The following is a 17,290-nucleotide window of genomic DNA, read 5'->3' as shown; positions in this document are numbered from 1 at the left end:
ACGGCCTACAGGGAGGAGGTGAGGGCCCTCGGAGTGTGGTGTCAGGAAAATAACCTCACACTCAACGTCAACAAAACAAAGGAGATGATTGTGGACTTCAGGAAACAGCAGAGGGAGCACCCCCCTATCCACATCGACGGGACAGTAGTGGAGAGGGTAGTAAGTTTTAAGTTCCTCGGCGTACGCATCACGGACAAACTGAATTGGTCCACCCACACAGACAGCGTTGTGAAGAAGGCGCAGCAGCGCCTCTTCAACCTCAGGAGGCTGAAGAAATTCCGCTTGTCACCAAAAGCACTCACAAACTTCTACAGATGCACAATCGAGGGCATCCTGTCGGGCTGTATCACCGCCTGGTACGGCAACTGCTCCACCCACAACCGTAAGGCTCTCCAGAGGGTAGTGAGGTCTGCACAACGCATCACTGGGGGCAAACTACCTGCCCTCCAGGACACCTACACCACCCGATGTCACAGGAAGGCCATAAAGATCATCAAGAACAACAACCACCCGAGCCACTGCCTGTTCACCCCGCTATCATCCAGAAGGCGAGGTCAGTACAGGTGCATCAAAGCAGGGACCGAGAGACTGAAAAACAGCTTCTATCTCAAGGCCATCAGACTGTTAAACAGCCACCACTAACATTGAGCGGCTGCTGCCAACATACTGACTCAATTCCAGCTCACTTTAATAATGGAAATTGATGGAAATTGATCAAAAATGTATCACTAGCCACTTTAAACAATGCCACTTAATATAATGAATATGTATATACTGTACTCTATATCATCTACTGCATCTTGCCATCTTTATGTAATACATGTATCACTAGCCACTTTAAACTATGCACTCTTATGTTTACATACCCTACATTACTCATCTCATATGTATATACTGTACTCGATACCATCTACTGCATCTTGCCTATGCCGTTCTGTACCATCACTCATTCATATATCTTTATGTACATATTCTTTATCCCTTTACACTTGTGTGTATAAGGTAGTAGTTGTGGAATTGTTAGGTTAGATTACTCGTTGGTTATTACTGCATTGTCGGAACTAGAAGCACAAGCATTTCGCTACACTCGCATTAACATCTGCTAACCTTGTGTATGTGACAAATAAGATTTGATTTGATTAGCTAAAGTAACGTCATAGTCAAAATAGCTAATAGAACTAACGCGTTAGTAAACCGGCTACAATCATGCTGTATGGGGTACAGTTAGTAAGCAGATACACCTGTGGGGCCCGGTGGCAATACATTTGTAAAACCAAAAGCTTACCTTGATTTGGAAAAGTTCCAGTGTTGGATAGTCATAGCCAGCTAGCTAACATAGCATCTCTCTGTTTGAGTAGGCTAAACTAGCTAGCTGCATTTGCTAGCTAAGTAATTGAAAGTAAAACAAATGTATAAAAAAAGACTCAAATGAATTTGTTCAAAACTGTTCAACTTTTGTCTTTCTCTTTGAGTCTACTACTCACCACATTTTATTACCAGTTAGCTGGTAGCTTATGCTATCAGGACTAGATTTTGAATGTATTTTTTTTTATTTTACCTTTATTTAACTAGGCAAGTCAGTTAACTTCTCTAGGATAGGGGGCAGCATTTTCACGTTTGGATGAAAAGCATACCCAAATTCAACTGCCAGCTACTCATCCCCAGAAGATAAGATATGCATATCATTAGTAGATTTGGATAGAAAACACTCTGAAGTTTCTAAAACTGTTTGAATCATGTCTGTGAGTATAACAGAACTTATTTAGCAGGCGAAACCCCGAGGACAAACCACTCAGTGCTTTTTTTTGAGGTCACTCTCTTTTCAATGGATTTTCATTGGGAATCCAGATTTCTAATTGACCTTCTTGCAGTTCCTACCGCTTCCACTGGATGTCAACAGTCTTTAGAAGTTGGTTGAGGGTTTTTCCTTTGTGTAATGAAGAAGTACGGCCATCTTCAACGAGGGTCACTTGTTGTGTACTGTTTGTTAGATGCGCGTGACCAGAAAGCTAGCTACAGTTTGTTTTAATTCTGTATTGAACACAGATCATCCCGTCTTCAATTTGATCGATTATTTACGTTAAAAAATACCTAAAGTTGTATTACAAAAGTAGTTTGAAATGTTTTGGCAAAGTTTACAGGTAACCTTTGAGATATTTTTTAGTCACGTTGCTCAGGTTGGAACCGGTGTTTTTCTGGATCAAACGCGCCAAATAAATGGACATTTTGGATATATCGACGGAATTAATCGAACAAAAGGACCATTTGTGATGTTTATGGGACATATTGGAGTGCCAACAACAGAAGCTCGTCAAAGGTAAGGCATGAATTATATTTTTATTTCTGAGTTTTGTGTCGCACCTGCAGGGTTGAAATATGCTTCTCTCTCTTTGTTTACTATGATGCTATCCTCAGATAATAGCATCGTTTGCTTTCGCCGAAAAGCCTATTTGAATTCTGACATGTTGGCTGGATTCACAACCAGTGTAGCTTTAATTTGGTATCTTTCATGTGTGATTTAATGAAAGTTTGATTTTTATAGTAATTTATTTGAATTTGGCGCTCTGCATTTTCTCTGGCTTTTGGCCAAGTGAGACAGTAGCGTCCCGCCTAAACTCAGATTTTTGGATATAAATATGAACATTACCGAACAAAACATACATGTATTGTGTAACATGAAGTCCTATGAGTGTCATCTGATGAAGATCATCAAAGGTTAGTGATTAATTTAATCTCTATTTCTGCTTTTTGTTACTCCTCTCTTTGGCTGGAAAAAGGGCTGTGTTTTTCTGTGACTAGGTACTGACCTAACATAATCGCAAGGTGTGCTTTCGCCGTAAATCCTTTTTGAAATCAGACATGTTGGCTGGATTCACAACAAGTGTAGCTTTAATTTGGTGTCTTTCATGTGTGATTTCATGAAAGTTAGATTTTTATAGTAATTTATTTGAATTTGGCGCTCTGCATTTTTACTGGCTTTTGGCCAAGTGGGACGTTAGCGTCCCACATATCCCAGAGAAGTTAACAGCTTCATCCCCAAGCCATAAGACTGCTGAACTATTAATCAAATGGCCACCGGACTATTGCATTGACCCCCCCCCCTCCATTTGTTTTGTACACTGCTGCTACTCGCTGTTTATTATCTATGCATAGTCACTTCACCCCTACCTACATGTACAAATTCCCTCTAACCTGTACCCCCGCACACTGACTCGGTACCCCCTGTATATAGCCTCGTTATTACTATGTTAATTTGTATTATTTTTTAGTTTAGTTTATTTGGTAAATATTTTCTTAACTCCTCTTGAACTGCACTGTTGGTTAAGGTCTTGTTAAGTACACATTTCACTGTAAGGTCTACACTTGTTGTATTCGGCGCATGTGACAAAGTTTGATTTGATTTGTAGATACACCTCCATTTCTGCAATCTCCACCCCAAACGAATACCTGTTGGGCACATTCGATTCCCCTTGCTTAAGTTCTAGGTCAGAATGTGTGCAGAGAGGAAAGTGCATGAAAACAGAATGAAGTTACATTTACATGCGCGTATCTCTGGTCTGAATTTACCCCGTAGAGAATAATACAAACTTTCCTGTAGAACTTTGTTAGAGGTGATGTATAATCTCTGACCTCACAGTGCTCTCTGTAGAGTGACTGGAGAGCTTTGATGTCGTCTGGGCCGATGTTGTCCACGTTGGTCTCTCCCAGGTCCAGCTCCATAAAGTCTGGCAGCGCCCGGGACGCGTCTGTCAGGGAGAGACGTATGTAAATCAGACAAGGTCAACAACAACTCACGTTATGAATCCAGTATAAAGCAAAGGAACACAGGGGTAGATATTTAACAAGGAAATACTGAAGGCTGAGAAAATCCTATCAGTGGTTCATTGCAGAATATAACCCGACAGGGGAACCCTTACTGCACTCAGCGGAGGAGCATTTTCATGAAGTGGTATCACAACTTATTGTGTCATAACAAGGGAACATCAAACAGTAGCAGTCTATTGCTGCTGAAAGTCACTGAGTCAGTCTACACACACAGATGCATACACACCGCTCACTCACCCAGGTACTGCTGGTGATGCTGGCTCTGTGCAATGACGGTCTGCTCCGCTGCACTGGGGGTGTGCTGGCCACCGCCTGAGAAGTTCTCCCCAGACACACCATCAACCTTCTGCACCGGCTTAAACCTACAATGACAATGCCTCAGTCAGTACTGTTTGTATATGTACACTGAGTATAGCAAACATTAGGAACACCTTCCTAATATTGAGTTGAACACCCTTTTCCCCTCAGAACAGCCTCAATTCGTCGGGGCATGGACTCTACAAGGTGTCGAAATCGTTCAACAGGGATGCTGGCCCATGTTGACTCCAATTTGTTTATTTTTTTATTTAACCTTTATTTAACCAGGTAGGCTATTTGAGAACAAGTTCTCATTTACAACTGCGACCTGGCCAAGATAAAGCAAAGCAGTGCGACACAAACAACAACACAGAGTTACACACGGAATAAACAAACGTACAGTCAATAACACAATAGAAAAAAATCTATATACAGTGTGTGAAAATGAGGAAAGATTAGGGATGTAAGGCAATAAATAGGCCGTAGTGGCGAAGTAATTACAATGTAGCAATTAAACACTGGAGTGATAGATGTGCAGAAGATGAATGTGCAAGTAGAGATACTGGGGTGCAAAGGAGCAAAAAATAAATAACAATATGGGAATGAGGTAGTTGGATGGGCTATTTACAGATGGGCTGTGTACAGGTACAATGATCTGTGAGCTGCTCTGACAGCTGATACTTAAAGTTGGCGAGGGAGATATGAGTCTCCAGCTTCAGTGATTTTTGCAATTCGTTCCAGTCATTGGCAGCAGAGAACTGGAAGGAAAGGCGGCCAAAGGAGGAATAGGATTTGGGGGTGACCAGTGAAATATACCTGCTGGAGCGCGTGCTACGGGTGGGTGCTGCTATGGTGACCAGTGAGCTGAGATAAGGCGGGGCTTTACCTAGCAAAGACTTATAGATGACCTGAAGCCAGTGGGTTTGGCGACGGATATGAAGCGAGGGCCAGCCAACGAGAGCATACAGGTTGCAGTGGTGGGTAGTATATGGGGCTTTGGTGACAAAACGGATGGCACTGTGATAGACCGCATCCAATTAGCTGAGTAGAGTGTTGGAGGCTATTTTGTAAATGATATCGCCGAAGTCAATGCTTCCCACAGCTGTGTCAAGTTGGCTGGATGTCCTTTGGATGGTGGACCATTCTTGATACACAAGGGAAACTGTTGAGCGTGAGAAACCCAGCAGTTGCAGTTCTTGACACAAACCGGTACGCCTGGCACCTACTACCATACCCCGTTCAAAGGCACTTCCATCTTTTGTCTTGCCCATTCACCCTCTGAATGGCACACATACACAATCCATGTCTCAATTGTCTCAGGGCTAAAAAGTCCTTCTTTGACCTGTCTCCTCCACTTAATCTACACTGATTGAAGTGGATTTAACAAGTGACATCAATAAGGGATCATAGCTTTCACCTGGATTCAACTGGTTAATCTAGGTCATGAAAAAAGCAGGGTTCTTAATGTCAGTGTAAGTATGTACAGTACATTCGGAAAGTATTCAGACCCCTTCCCCTTTTCCACAGTGTTACGTTACAGCCTTATTCTAAAATGCATAAAAAAATATTTAAAAATCCTCAATCTACACACAATACCCCATAACGAAAAAGCGAAAAACAGTTTTTTTAATAAACTGAAATACCTTATTTACATAAGTATTCAGCCCCTTTGCTATGAGACTCGAAATTTATCCCAGGTGCATCCGGTTTCCATTGATCATCCTTGAGATGTTTCTACAACGTGACTGGAGTCCACCTGTGGTAAATTCAATTGATTGGACATGACTTGGAAAGACACACACCTGTCTACATAAGGTCCCACAGTTGACAGTGCATGTCAGAGCAAAAACCAAGCCATGAGGTCGAAGGAATTGTCCTTAGAGCACCGAGACAGGATTGTGTTGAGGCACTGATCTGGGGAAGGGTACCAAAAAATGTCTGCAGCATTGAAGGTCCCCAAGAACACAGTGGCCTCAATCATTCTTAAATGGAAGAAGTTTGGAACCACCAAGACTCTTCCTAGAGCTGGACGCCCGGCCAAACTGAGCAACCGGGGGAGAAGGGCCTTGGTCAGGGAGGTGACCAAGAACCCGATGGTCACTGACAGAGCTCCAGAGTCCCTCTGTGGAGATGGGAGAACCATCCAGAAGGACAACCATCTTTTCAGCACTCCACCAATCAGGCCTTTGTGGTAGAGTTGCCAGACAGAAGCCACTCCTCAGTAAAAAGACACATGACAGCCCGCTTGGAGTTTGCCAAAAGGCACCTACAGGACTCTAACCATGAGAAACATGATTCTCTGGTCTGATGAAACCAAGATTGAACTCTTTGGCCTGAATGTCAATTAGCTTTGGTCTCATCTGGAGGAAACTTGGCACCATCCCTATGGTGAAGCATGGTGATGGCAGCATCATTCTGTGATGCTTTTCAGCGGCAGGAACTGGGAGACTAGTCAGGATCGAAGGAAAGATGAACAGAGCACAGAGAGAGAGATCCTTGATGAAAACCTGCTCCAGAGCGCTCAGGACAACGACCCTAAGCACACAACCAAGACAATGCAGGAGTGGCTTCGGGACAAGTTTCTGAATGTCCTTGAGTGGCCCAGCCAGAGCCCAGACTTGAACCCGATCGAACATTACTGGAGACTTGCATTGACACTCCCCATCCAACCTGACAGAGCTTGAGAGGATCTACAGAAAAGAATGGGAGAAACTCCCCAAATACAGGTGTGCCAAGCTTGTAGTGTCATACCCAAGAAGACTCGAGGCTGTAATCATTGCAAAAGGTGCTTCAACAAGGTACTGAGTAAAGGGTCTGAATACTTACTGAAATGTGTTATTTCAGTTTTTGTTTTTTTATATACATTTGCAAACATTCTAAAAACCTGTTTTTGCTTTGTCATTATTGGGTATTGTGTGTAGATTGTTGAGGGAAAAAAACAATTTGATACATTTTAGAGTAAAGCTGTAACGTAAACAAAATGTGGAAAAGGTAAAGGGGTCTGAATAATTTCCAAATGCACTGTATGCATTGTACCTTTGTTTCTGTTGGACAGGCTGCTGTCTGAGGGCCATGTACTGCATGTCCTCCTGCAGTCTGTTGAGAGGAGAGTCCGGCTTCAGCCGGATCCCATAGTAGTGGTACTTCGAGTTCCCTCTGCAACACACACACACACACACACACACACACACACACACACACACACACACACACACACACACACACACACACACACACACACACACACACACACACACACACAGAGAGAGAGAGACAGACAGACAGACAGGAATGAACAGACAGCTAACAGTCCTCAGTGTTTCCCCTATATTAATTCAGCAGCCAAAAAATATTTTAATGTGTTTATAATTTTTTTTCCAAAACATGCTGTAATACCAAACAGGAAATCATAATGAAGACAACCAAGGAAAAAGGAAGGGACAAGGCTAAACTGAAGGCGTCAGAGGAGAGTTAGGGAGAGCAGAACTGGGGGACTTGAGATGCAGTGACAGGATAGAGGAGAAGGGGAGGAGGGGGTGCAAGGTGCAGGGGGAGTTATCAGAACGTGTCTGTCCTCTCAGTAGCTCACCTTGTGCCGAGGCGTCGCGTGCGTAGCCCCATGAAGATGGAGCGGATGAGTTTGCCGAAGGAAGCGGCGTTGACCGGGTCCAATTTCTGCTCCTGGCAGTGGCGCAAGTAGTGGTTGTAGAGGGTGGAGCGAGGCAGACTCACCCCCTCCGCAGTCTCATAGTTATCCAGTAGCCATTGCAGCTGTGGGGGAGAGAAGATATGCTGTCAATTACACACATGTATGTCACTACACCTCTCTGTAATCCACAGCAGATGCATGTTTCACCACCCACTTGTCTGTAAATACAAACACCCCCTTCCCTAGCTTTAAAAGCACAATTAACTAAAGCAGCGGAAAATAAAAATTGGAGCATAGGAAGCACCCCCACCACCATAGAGAGAAAGAGAGGGAGAGGCAAAGAGAGAGTTCTGGAGGTACTAGAGAGTGAGAACAGCTATACAGGTCAGGCAGGCGAGGCGTTTAGAGTGGCGACTTACATGGCTGTTGAGCAGCGAGCTTCTCTGACTGGATAAACCTTCAGTCTTTTGGAGCGTCTCAATCGCCATTTCAATCTGATAGACCAAGGAGCAAAAAATAGAAGGAAAAACAAAAACAACAAAGGAAAAAGTTGCACTAGAATACTGACACAGTACTGACACACATAGAAAATCAGAAAAATCCAGAACAGCTCCGAAAGCAAGCGTCACCCAAACTAGTGCCAAAAGCCCAGCATAGCAAAGTCAGTTTAAACTTAAATTTACCTAACTGTCATTTGAATTACATTTCCCATTGTCTTAATGAAGCAGAGTGCTAACAGAAAGTCAAGAGGCACATAGCCTAGTGGTTAGAGCGTTGGGCCAGTAACTGAAAGGTTGCTGGATCAAATCCCGGAACTGACAAGGTAAAAATCTGTTGTTCTGCCCCTGAACAACGTAGTTAACCCACTGTTCCCCGGTAGGCCGTCATTGTAAATAAGAATTTGTTCTTAACTGACTTGCATAGTTACATAAATAAACAAGCGCCACAGTAAACAGAAGCTGTGAAACTACCATTTTCAGCCACCAGAGGAGAGCACAGATCCACTGAGGTAGACCTCACTGCGCATGTTGGAGGAGACCAATTTTTTCAAGTCCTTTCAAAGTGTGTTGTATTATAGTTCTAAAAATTGTCAGACTTGCGACTCCATGTCGACTGCACGAACTTTACAAAAATGATGTGATCAAAGATCATGAAGCTTTTGATGAAGTCGCTGCAGTTGCTTCTCACCTGCATTGTGGGACGCACTGTCAACCAATCATTAGGGTGTTTTTGTTGGACCCGTCTCAAAATACCCATCTGCCAAGTAAAATAGTCGATTTACATGATAGTACGATACATTGTAGCTGGTTCCATCAGATAACCTGGCACACGTTAGCACTTTGCCCTATGCTAACCTCACCAGATGACAGTGATGATTTCTTGGAACAAGTTCTACATCAGCCAATTACAAATGTTGAGGTGATGGAGGTGAACAAACGCTTTTCCATAACAGCGTCCTTAACAAAGTCAAGCACTCTCGTTATCATCCTACAGATGGCAGTATTGCAGTAATAGTGTTAAGTTATTTTGAAGAACCCACATTTGCAAGCATCCACACTAGAGGAAAGTTTGATGTTTATCGTTCTACAGCACACCTGTCAATCAACTGATCAACACATCCTACTGCACGCTGTAGGCCTACTAATAAGGTGGTAACAAGATCATTCCGTGCTTTCAGGGTGTCTTCATTGTCATAGTGACAACTGCATATAATACCATGAAAAATAACTTTTAAAAAACGGTATTTAAATGTATTAACTCAACAGCACGTCTTTTACATCGCCAGCACATATTTTACAGCATGTCACTGCTTGCCTCGTTGCTCAAGTGTTTCTCCTTGATTGTGTAAGGCGTGGATAGAAAGACGAGCTGAACAACCTCTCTCCTCGACGATTCATATTTCATCTTACTGCTAGCTTAGCACAGAACATGACAACCCAGGAACAAACCTTCCCCCATGCAGGTCAACTATTCCATAGGGCAGCCTCGGTTTCCAGGCTGTGAGGTGAAAGCCTAGTAGAGGATACCCGTAGCGATTACGCCCTCGCCTGGCGAGGAGACACTTTCTACAATTGTAACCTACAACTTGTCGTTTACCTTACATTTGATGCAAATGACAAAAATGAAATGGTATGTTCTGTTAGTCATTCCAATCACGTGTTTTCACCAGAGAAACTTTTCCCCAAACAGCCTATTACAAGCACAGTTATAACGAAACAACCTAAAATCACTCACTTCACATGGCTTGGAGGGGTGACACAAATGTAGAACTACATATTAGACCTACACTAATTGTGGTAGTGTGTTGTGCCGGCAAAACCTTGTAAATGAAGGTTACGAATATATTTTATGAGGAGCTTCTTGTTGGAGTCCCTCTTCCAGACGACACATAAGCTACTGGCAGTGCTACATAAATAATATTTGCTAATATAGGCTATATTACATAGACGTGTAGGCTACACTTACATGTACAATGTTTTATATGCGTTTTTATAATCATCTACTTTGTCACATATGCGTTATTTGACTCGAGGACCAACAATGGAGCGATTTTTCCCTCAAATAAAAATCTTGCCATCTCTGGGCTTACTGCCTTAGTGGATCACGCCAAAAATTAATGATAGCAGTAAGGGTAAATTACAGCTACACTATATATACACACAAATCTATGTGGAGACCCCTTCAAATTGGTGGATTGCTGACATGTGTATACTAGAACATGACAGATGTATAAAATCGAGCACACAGCCATGCAATCTCCTTAGGCAACATTGGCAGTAGAATGACCTTACTGAAGAGCTCAGTGACTTTCAACGTGGAACTGTCATAGGATGCCACCTTTCCAACAAGTCAGTTTGTAAAATTTCTACCTTGCTAGAGCTGCCCCAGTCAAAGGTAAGTGCTGTGAAATGTCTAGGAGCAAAAACGGCTCAGTTGCGAAGTGGTAGGCCACACAAGCTCAAAGAATGGTACCGCCGAGTGCTGAAGTGTGTAAAAATTGTTTGTCCTCAGTTGCAACTCACTACCGCGTTCCAAACTGCCTCTGGAAGCAATGTCAGCAAAATAACTGTTTGTCTGGAGCTTCATGAAATGGGTTTCCCTGGCCGAGCAGCCACACACAAGCCTAAGATCACCATGCGCAATGCCAAGCGTCGGCTGGAGTGGTGTAAAGCTTGCCGTCATTGGACTCTGGAGCAGTGGAAACGCGTTCTCAGGAGTGATGAATCACGCTTCACCATCTGGCAGTCCGACAGACGAATCTGGGTTTGGCGGATGCCAGGAGAACGCTACCTGCCCCAATGCATAGTGCTAACTGTAAAGTTTGGTAGAGGAGGAATAATGGTCTGGGGCTGTTTTTCATGGTTTGGGCTAGGCCCCTTAGTTCCCTGTTTCAGCATGACAATGCCCCCATGCACAAAGCGAGGTCCATACAGAAATGGTTTGTCGAGATCGGAGTGGAAGAACTTGACTGGCCTGCACAGACGTTGACCTCAACCCCATCGAACACCTTTGGGATGAATTGGAACACCGACTGCGAGCCAGGCCTAATCGCACAACATCAGTGCCCGACCTCACTAACGCTCTTGTTGCTGAATGGAAGCAAGTCCCTGCAACAATGTTCCAACATCTAGTGGAAAGCCTTCCCAGAAGAGTGGAGGCTGTTATAACAGCAAAGGCGAGACTGACTCCATATTAATACCGATGATTTTAGAATGAGATGTTCGACGAGCAGCTGTCCACATACTTTTGGTCATGTAGGGTATTTGACAAGACCGCGAGCGTCAGAGTTTTAAAAAACTAAGAATTTGTGAATATACAACGTACATGTTGTACAATCCTCCTACATCTTTATTGCTGTGAAAGCACATGAATGCGTGTCAAATATATGCGAAAACGTGAACATTATTATTATTATTATTATTATTATATATTTTTTTATTTTATCCCATTTTCTCCCCAATTTTCGTGGTATACAATCGCTAGTAATTACTATCTTGTCTCATCGCTACAACTCCCGTACGGGCTCGGGAGAGACGAAGGTCGAAAGCCATGCGTCCTCCGAAGCACAACCCAACCAAGCCGCACTGCTTCTTAACACAGCGCGCCTCCAACCCGGAAGCCAGCCGCACCAATGTGTCGGAGGAAACACCGTGTACCTGGCCCCCTTGGTTAGCGCGCACTGCGCCCGGCCCGCCACAGGAGTCGCTGGAGCGCGATGAGACAAGGATATCCCTACCGGCCAAACCCTCCCTAACCCGGACGACGCTATGCCAATTGTGCGTCGCCCCACGGACCTCCCGGTCGCGGCCAAAACGTGAACATTTTGTCTAACGTTAGTACTAATAGCTAGTAGCCTAGTCAAGGATGCCTCAATGCAATATTGGCACAAAACATTTTGTTACAGACCAATGGAACAAAAGTGAATCTTGAATTTTAAGGTTTAAAATATCCCTCTGGTGGCCAGGGTTGATTTTAAGAAATGCCATTAGTTGGTGGATATAAAGTCTAAGGTCTTTGACAGGAAATAATCCCGGTCATCTGTTGAGGTTAGCATAGGGCTAACGTGTGCCAGATTATCTGATGGGACTAGCTACAATGTAGCGTTGTATCAAAATCGACGATTTTAACTGTCTGATGAACAGTTTTAGACTGAGAAATTGTTTACATTTAAACTGTTTCTAATGTTCGCAAGTATTGCCCCGTTATGTTTTCAGTTTGTGAGTGTGTGATATGGGGGTATAAAGTTTTGTGACATTTATACAGAAATACGTTTAGAAATAATAGCAGCTTTGTTGACACTGCCATGTTGGTCCGAGCCTTGCTGTTGGAAAACCACTACAGTATCCGACCTTCGGCTGTCGAAGATGAAACTCCTGACTTCACTCGCCGACTTCACTCTACAGTAGTCTTCGTTACGCTTACTGCTCAAACACACCCATTGTGTTTTGTCTTAAAAGCTTCACGACACAGTAAAGCAGTACTAACAAATATTATTTAATATTTATTTTAATCTTTAGTTAAAACACAGCACGAGAGGAAATTCCAATTCACAGCACTGGAAGGGTAGATACCTATAGAAAGTACTAGCTGAGAAGACCACAGGACAGAGGGAGACTTGACAAAATAACACATTCTCAGACACTGACATAAAGTAGCTAAGCGGTACTATAGTTACTCAAGAAAGGCTTCAGATATGCATTATGACAGGCAGGAGAGAGCGGCCAGACAGACAGACAGACAGACAGACTGACAGGACGAGAAGAGTAAGTAAAGGGGGGCCGTACACTCACAGTGGACGGGGAGGCTCGGGTAGTCTGGGTGGCTGGGTGGGGGGCAGAGTTGTCCATGGAGTTGCCCCCGATGAGGTAGGCTCCAGAGCTGCTGATGATCTGCCCCCCGGCCAGACCCATGGTCAGACCCCCGTTCCCCCCTCCATTGTTGGCCATGCCATGGGACGACACCACTGTAGACACCTCGGACGAGCTGCCCTGCGTATCAAAGTAGCTCCCTCCACTGTTCTGGCTGTACACCTGGGGCTCGGAGTACGAGTACGTCCGTCTGGACAAAAACAATGGAGGGAAAAGTTAGGAATTTCCCCCCCCCCCAAGAGTGATAGGTCAGGATAATTTCCTTTTACATAAAGGCAAGTTTGAATGGTGCTAGAGTGCCTATTTGATGTGAATTAGCGGTGCCATTCTGAGCCTTCACGGGAAGGCAATATTCCTGTGTTAATGAAAGTGGAGTTTCCATAGTTACACAAATCACCTGAGGAGTCGCCGTGCCGACAGAGATTTGTGTGATTGTCGTTTTCCTCTGCAGTGACTCAGACCATTACCTTGGCCTCTGATATAATGACACCCTTCAGTGCCTTGACACAACAGGTGTTGTGGACCAGAAATATATTCTCTCTGTCAGACCTTTATATACATTCCCCTACATATAAATTTGGGACAGTGATGCTAAAACTTTCAAATGCGGCTCTATACTCCATTTTGGATTTGAGATCAAATGTTTCATATGAAGCGACAGTACAGCATGTCACCTTTAACTTGAGGGTATTTTCATACATATCTGTTTCACCGTTAAGAAATAAATGCACTTTATGCATCTAGTCCTCCCATTTGAGGGTGTCATAAGTATTTGGACAAATTCATTTATAATGTATTACATTTCGTCAAAAGTTTAGTATTTGGTCTAGGGTTGTCACGATACCCGAATTTTGACTTCCATACGGATACCAGTTTTAGTATAACAATACTCGATACCATCACAATACTCAATACGCAAAAAAAAGTCAAAGAAAGGCACTTGATCCAGATAGATCTTTTGAGTTCAATATCATTACATTTGAAATGTTATATGTCCATTTTTTTCAGAGACAGCCATGTATATGCATTCATGAATTTGCCTTTGTTTTTACCAATCTAACTACGTAACAACATAATAGTAATAATTTATTTGAATGGTAAATCTCTATTGATGAACTGGGTAAATCAAGATATAATCAAGCCTAGGCCTATTCCTAATACAGGGAAATGCATATTCAATAGGAGTGTGCGCATGCATTGAGATATTGAGCTTGATTTGGCAGCTTTCATGGGGAGAAGGAAGGAGAAAAACTATTCGTTTCCCTTCCATTTGGGACTTCTTTTATTATACGGCTGAACAAGATTTGCATAAACGAAGCAATCTCTTATTTTATAAAAGTGTGCGCTGTCTCTTTAAGACCCAGTAAAGAAGTAATTCACACACGGTCAGTTGCTCTGAACTGAATGAATAAAGTTTGTGGTGACAATCAGCATATTTTGCATTATGGTTTGCACATTATCACAAAGAAGTACTAGGGTAGTAAATTGATGTTAGCTTCAGCTGTAAGCTAGCAAGAAAAGTTAGCCTACAAAACTGGAAGCTAACAGTTTCTTCTTACATTGTAAAGCATTCTAGTCTGTAACGGAAATAGTTTTGCAAACAGTAATGAACAGTTTCAACATTGTGTTGAAACTGTGTGTTAGCTTCTATGCAGCGTGAGTGGGAAGCTAATGTTACGCAGCCCAGAGTCCCAGTGAGTGCAGTGGTTCAGGCTAGAGCTAGCAATGAGTACTTGGAGCAGGCACAGTGCACTCGTGCTATAAAAGAGACATTGACTCGCTGATAGACAGACTTGATCCTCTCTCAGTCAGTAGACGAAGTGAGACACATTTGACAGAAGTACTGAAAGAAACAAACATTTGAGTACCAAACTGTTTTTCAGGTTCTAGTATCAGAAAGGTACAGAAGTTTCAGTATACCATGCAGCACTAATTTGGTCCCATATTCCTAGCACGCAATGACTACATCAAGCTTGTGACTACAAATTTGTTGGATTCATTTGCAGTTCATGTTGGTTATGTTTTGGATTATGTTATGCCAAATAGAAATGAATGGTAAATAATGTATTGCGTCATATGTGATAATTATGCCTCTAACTTTTTCGCTCATTAGTCACGATTCATTCATGATTATCCGTAATGGTAGCATCCACATTAATGTAGACGTGTTCAGAAACATATTATATAATTATTGACAATAAAAGTGACTCCAAAATAAGACAATATGTTATTTACCATTCATTTCTATTGGGCACAACACAATCCAAAACACAACATAAACAAACTGCAAATGAATCCAACAAGTTTGTAGAGTCACAAGCTTGACGCAGTGTTTGTGTGCTAGGAATATGGGACCAAATACTAAACTTGACAAAATGAAATACATTATAAGTGAATTTGTCCACATACTTTTAAATGGGGGGCCAAGATACATAAAGTGCTTTCATTTCTAAAGGGTGAAACAGATATGTAATAAAATAACCTCAAATAAAAAGGTGACATTCTGTACTTGTATATAATCCAAAGAACAGAAATCGGACAGCACTCCGGGAAATAAACTTAAATTGACATATTTTTAGTGCAGTAATAAAAACGTCAATTTAAGTTTATTTACCAGAATGCTGTCCTATTGTCTGTTCTCTCGCCTCATAAAACATTTGATCTCAAATCCAAAGCCAAATTAAAAGTGTCACTGTCCAAATAAATGTGTAGAGGAGTGCATAAGACTTATACTGAAACTCTGGAGAAATACCAGGTTATGGAGGAAAGTTTAAGACACCGGAATGATTCTTGTTGACAAATCATCTGAACGGTAAGAAATAACCCCTGCCCCTTTCTCATGTACTCTTCTGGTGTGTAGTGAGTCTACTTCTATACCCAATAGAACTGTGGAGGGGACAAGCAGCTGGTACTAACACACTGTTAACAGACTCAAATAGTAAGTGGGTGTGTGCTCAGCTCACTTGTTCTGTCCTGAAGTGAGACTGTGTTGAGCTGGCTTGTTAGCCAGGCCTTGCCCCTCCCTAAGCCCCTCCATCAGAGACTGCTGTCGGTCGATTTGTGACTGTGTGTCACTCACTATGGGACAGCCCCAACCTGTGGAGTGTGTACATAACCTTGTCCCCCGAGCCAAGGAGTACGCAGCACTTATTCATACTCCTGATCATCTCCAGGTGACTGCACACAATCACACAGTACTTCACTGTGCTGTTACATACGCCCTCCGCGCCCGCCATGTGTGTGTGGCAGAACTACTGCTGTGAAGTGACTTTACCTGTTGCCGTTGACTACAGAGAAGACGTGAAAGCCACTGTGTAGTGCCACTGCAGAGTGAGTGACAAAGGCAGCGGTGGTTGAGCAACACTAAACACTCACATGGTTCCGTTGGTGTAGACGCCACTGTTCTCCTCCACGTACTGCACCTGTGCTGGGTATACATGCTGAACCTGTTGAACAGTCTGGGTCTGCAACGGTAGGGCAACAAGTTAGAAACGACACACAAACACACACACACACACACACACACACACACACACACACACACACACACACACACACACACACACACACACACACACACACACACACAGCCCGTTTACCTGCTGCTGGACAGGCACCTGAGAGGTCACCTGCTGGGCGGAGCCTGCGGGCTGCACAGACACGGCGGTCTGGAGAGGGACAGTGGAGGCGGAGTCAGCGCCTGCCTCAGGGGTCTGCATGGCGCCTGCAGGAGAGAGAGGACACATTGGTCAACTGGGTACCACCAGAGCCATCGATGGAGGGGAGCACATTGATAGACGGACTATAGAGAACCACAAGCTCTTCTCTGGCCTGGCGCCAAAGTGGCAGAACAAAGTCCACTGCAAAGAACTCCACAAGCAACCTTTGTCTCAATTTGGTTTGCATGCACAGTACCAGGACAATTTAAGCGCTAACTAAGGTGTATCTGGGTCTGGGAGTATAAAATCAATATCACTCACAGAGACATAAATTCTAGATTATATCTACTGTACCCAGGTTGACTAATGAACAGGGGCTGTAGAGGAGCGGGTCGAGAGTTTCAAGTTCCTTGGTGTTCACATCACCAACAAACTATCATGGTCCAAACACTCCAAGACAGTCGTGAAGATGGTACGACAAAACCTTTTCC

The 17,290-nt window shown here is 43.3% G+C and overlaps 1 protein-coding gene across 1 annotated transcript in view; it reads right to left on the bottom strand.

The window, feature by feature from the left end:
- The window catches only part of LOC120025699 (transcription factor RFX3-like), a 30,015-nt gene extending 13,156 nt beyond the window's left edge, over positions 1-16,859 (bottom strand). Inside the window, exons 1-8 of the mRNA XM_038970270.1 lie at positions 16,725-16,859; positions 16,516-16,598; positions 13,063-13,330; positions 8,191-8,265; positions 7,712-7,893; positions 7,159-7,278; positions 4,063-4,187; positions 3,631-3,746 (exon numbers count right to left, since the gene is read on the bottom strand). Coding sequence (XP_038826198.1) covers positions 3,631-3,746; positions 4,063-4,187; positions 7,159-7,278; positions 7,712-7,893; positions 8,191-8,265; positions 13,063-13,330; positions 16,516-16,598; positions 16,725-16,859 — 1,104 coding nt within the window. The remainder of the gene's footprint in view (positions 1-3,630; positions 3,747-4,062; positions 4,188-7,158; positions 7,279-7,711; positions 7,894-8,190; positions 8,266-13,062; positions 13,331-16,515; positions 16,599-16,724) is intronic.
- Positions 16,860-17,290: the final 431 nt, after the last annotated feature.

Source organism: Salvelinus namaycush, chromosome 31 (assembly GCF_016432855.1).
Source record: "Salvelinus namaycush isolate Seneca chromosome 31, SaNama_1.0, whole genome shotgun sequence".
NCBI classification, from domain to species: domain Eukaryota; kingdom Metazoa; phylum Chordata; class Actinopteri; order Salmoniformes; family Salmonidae; genus Salvelinus; species Salvelinus namaycush.
Note: the sequence above shows the minus strand (reverse complement) of the source record. Positions and strands in the feature narration are given on the sequence as shown.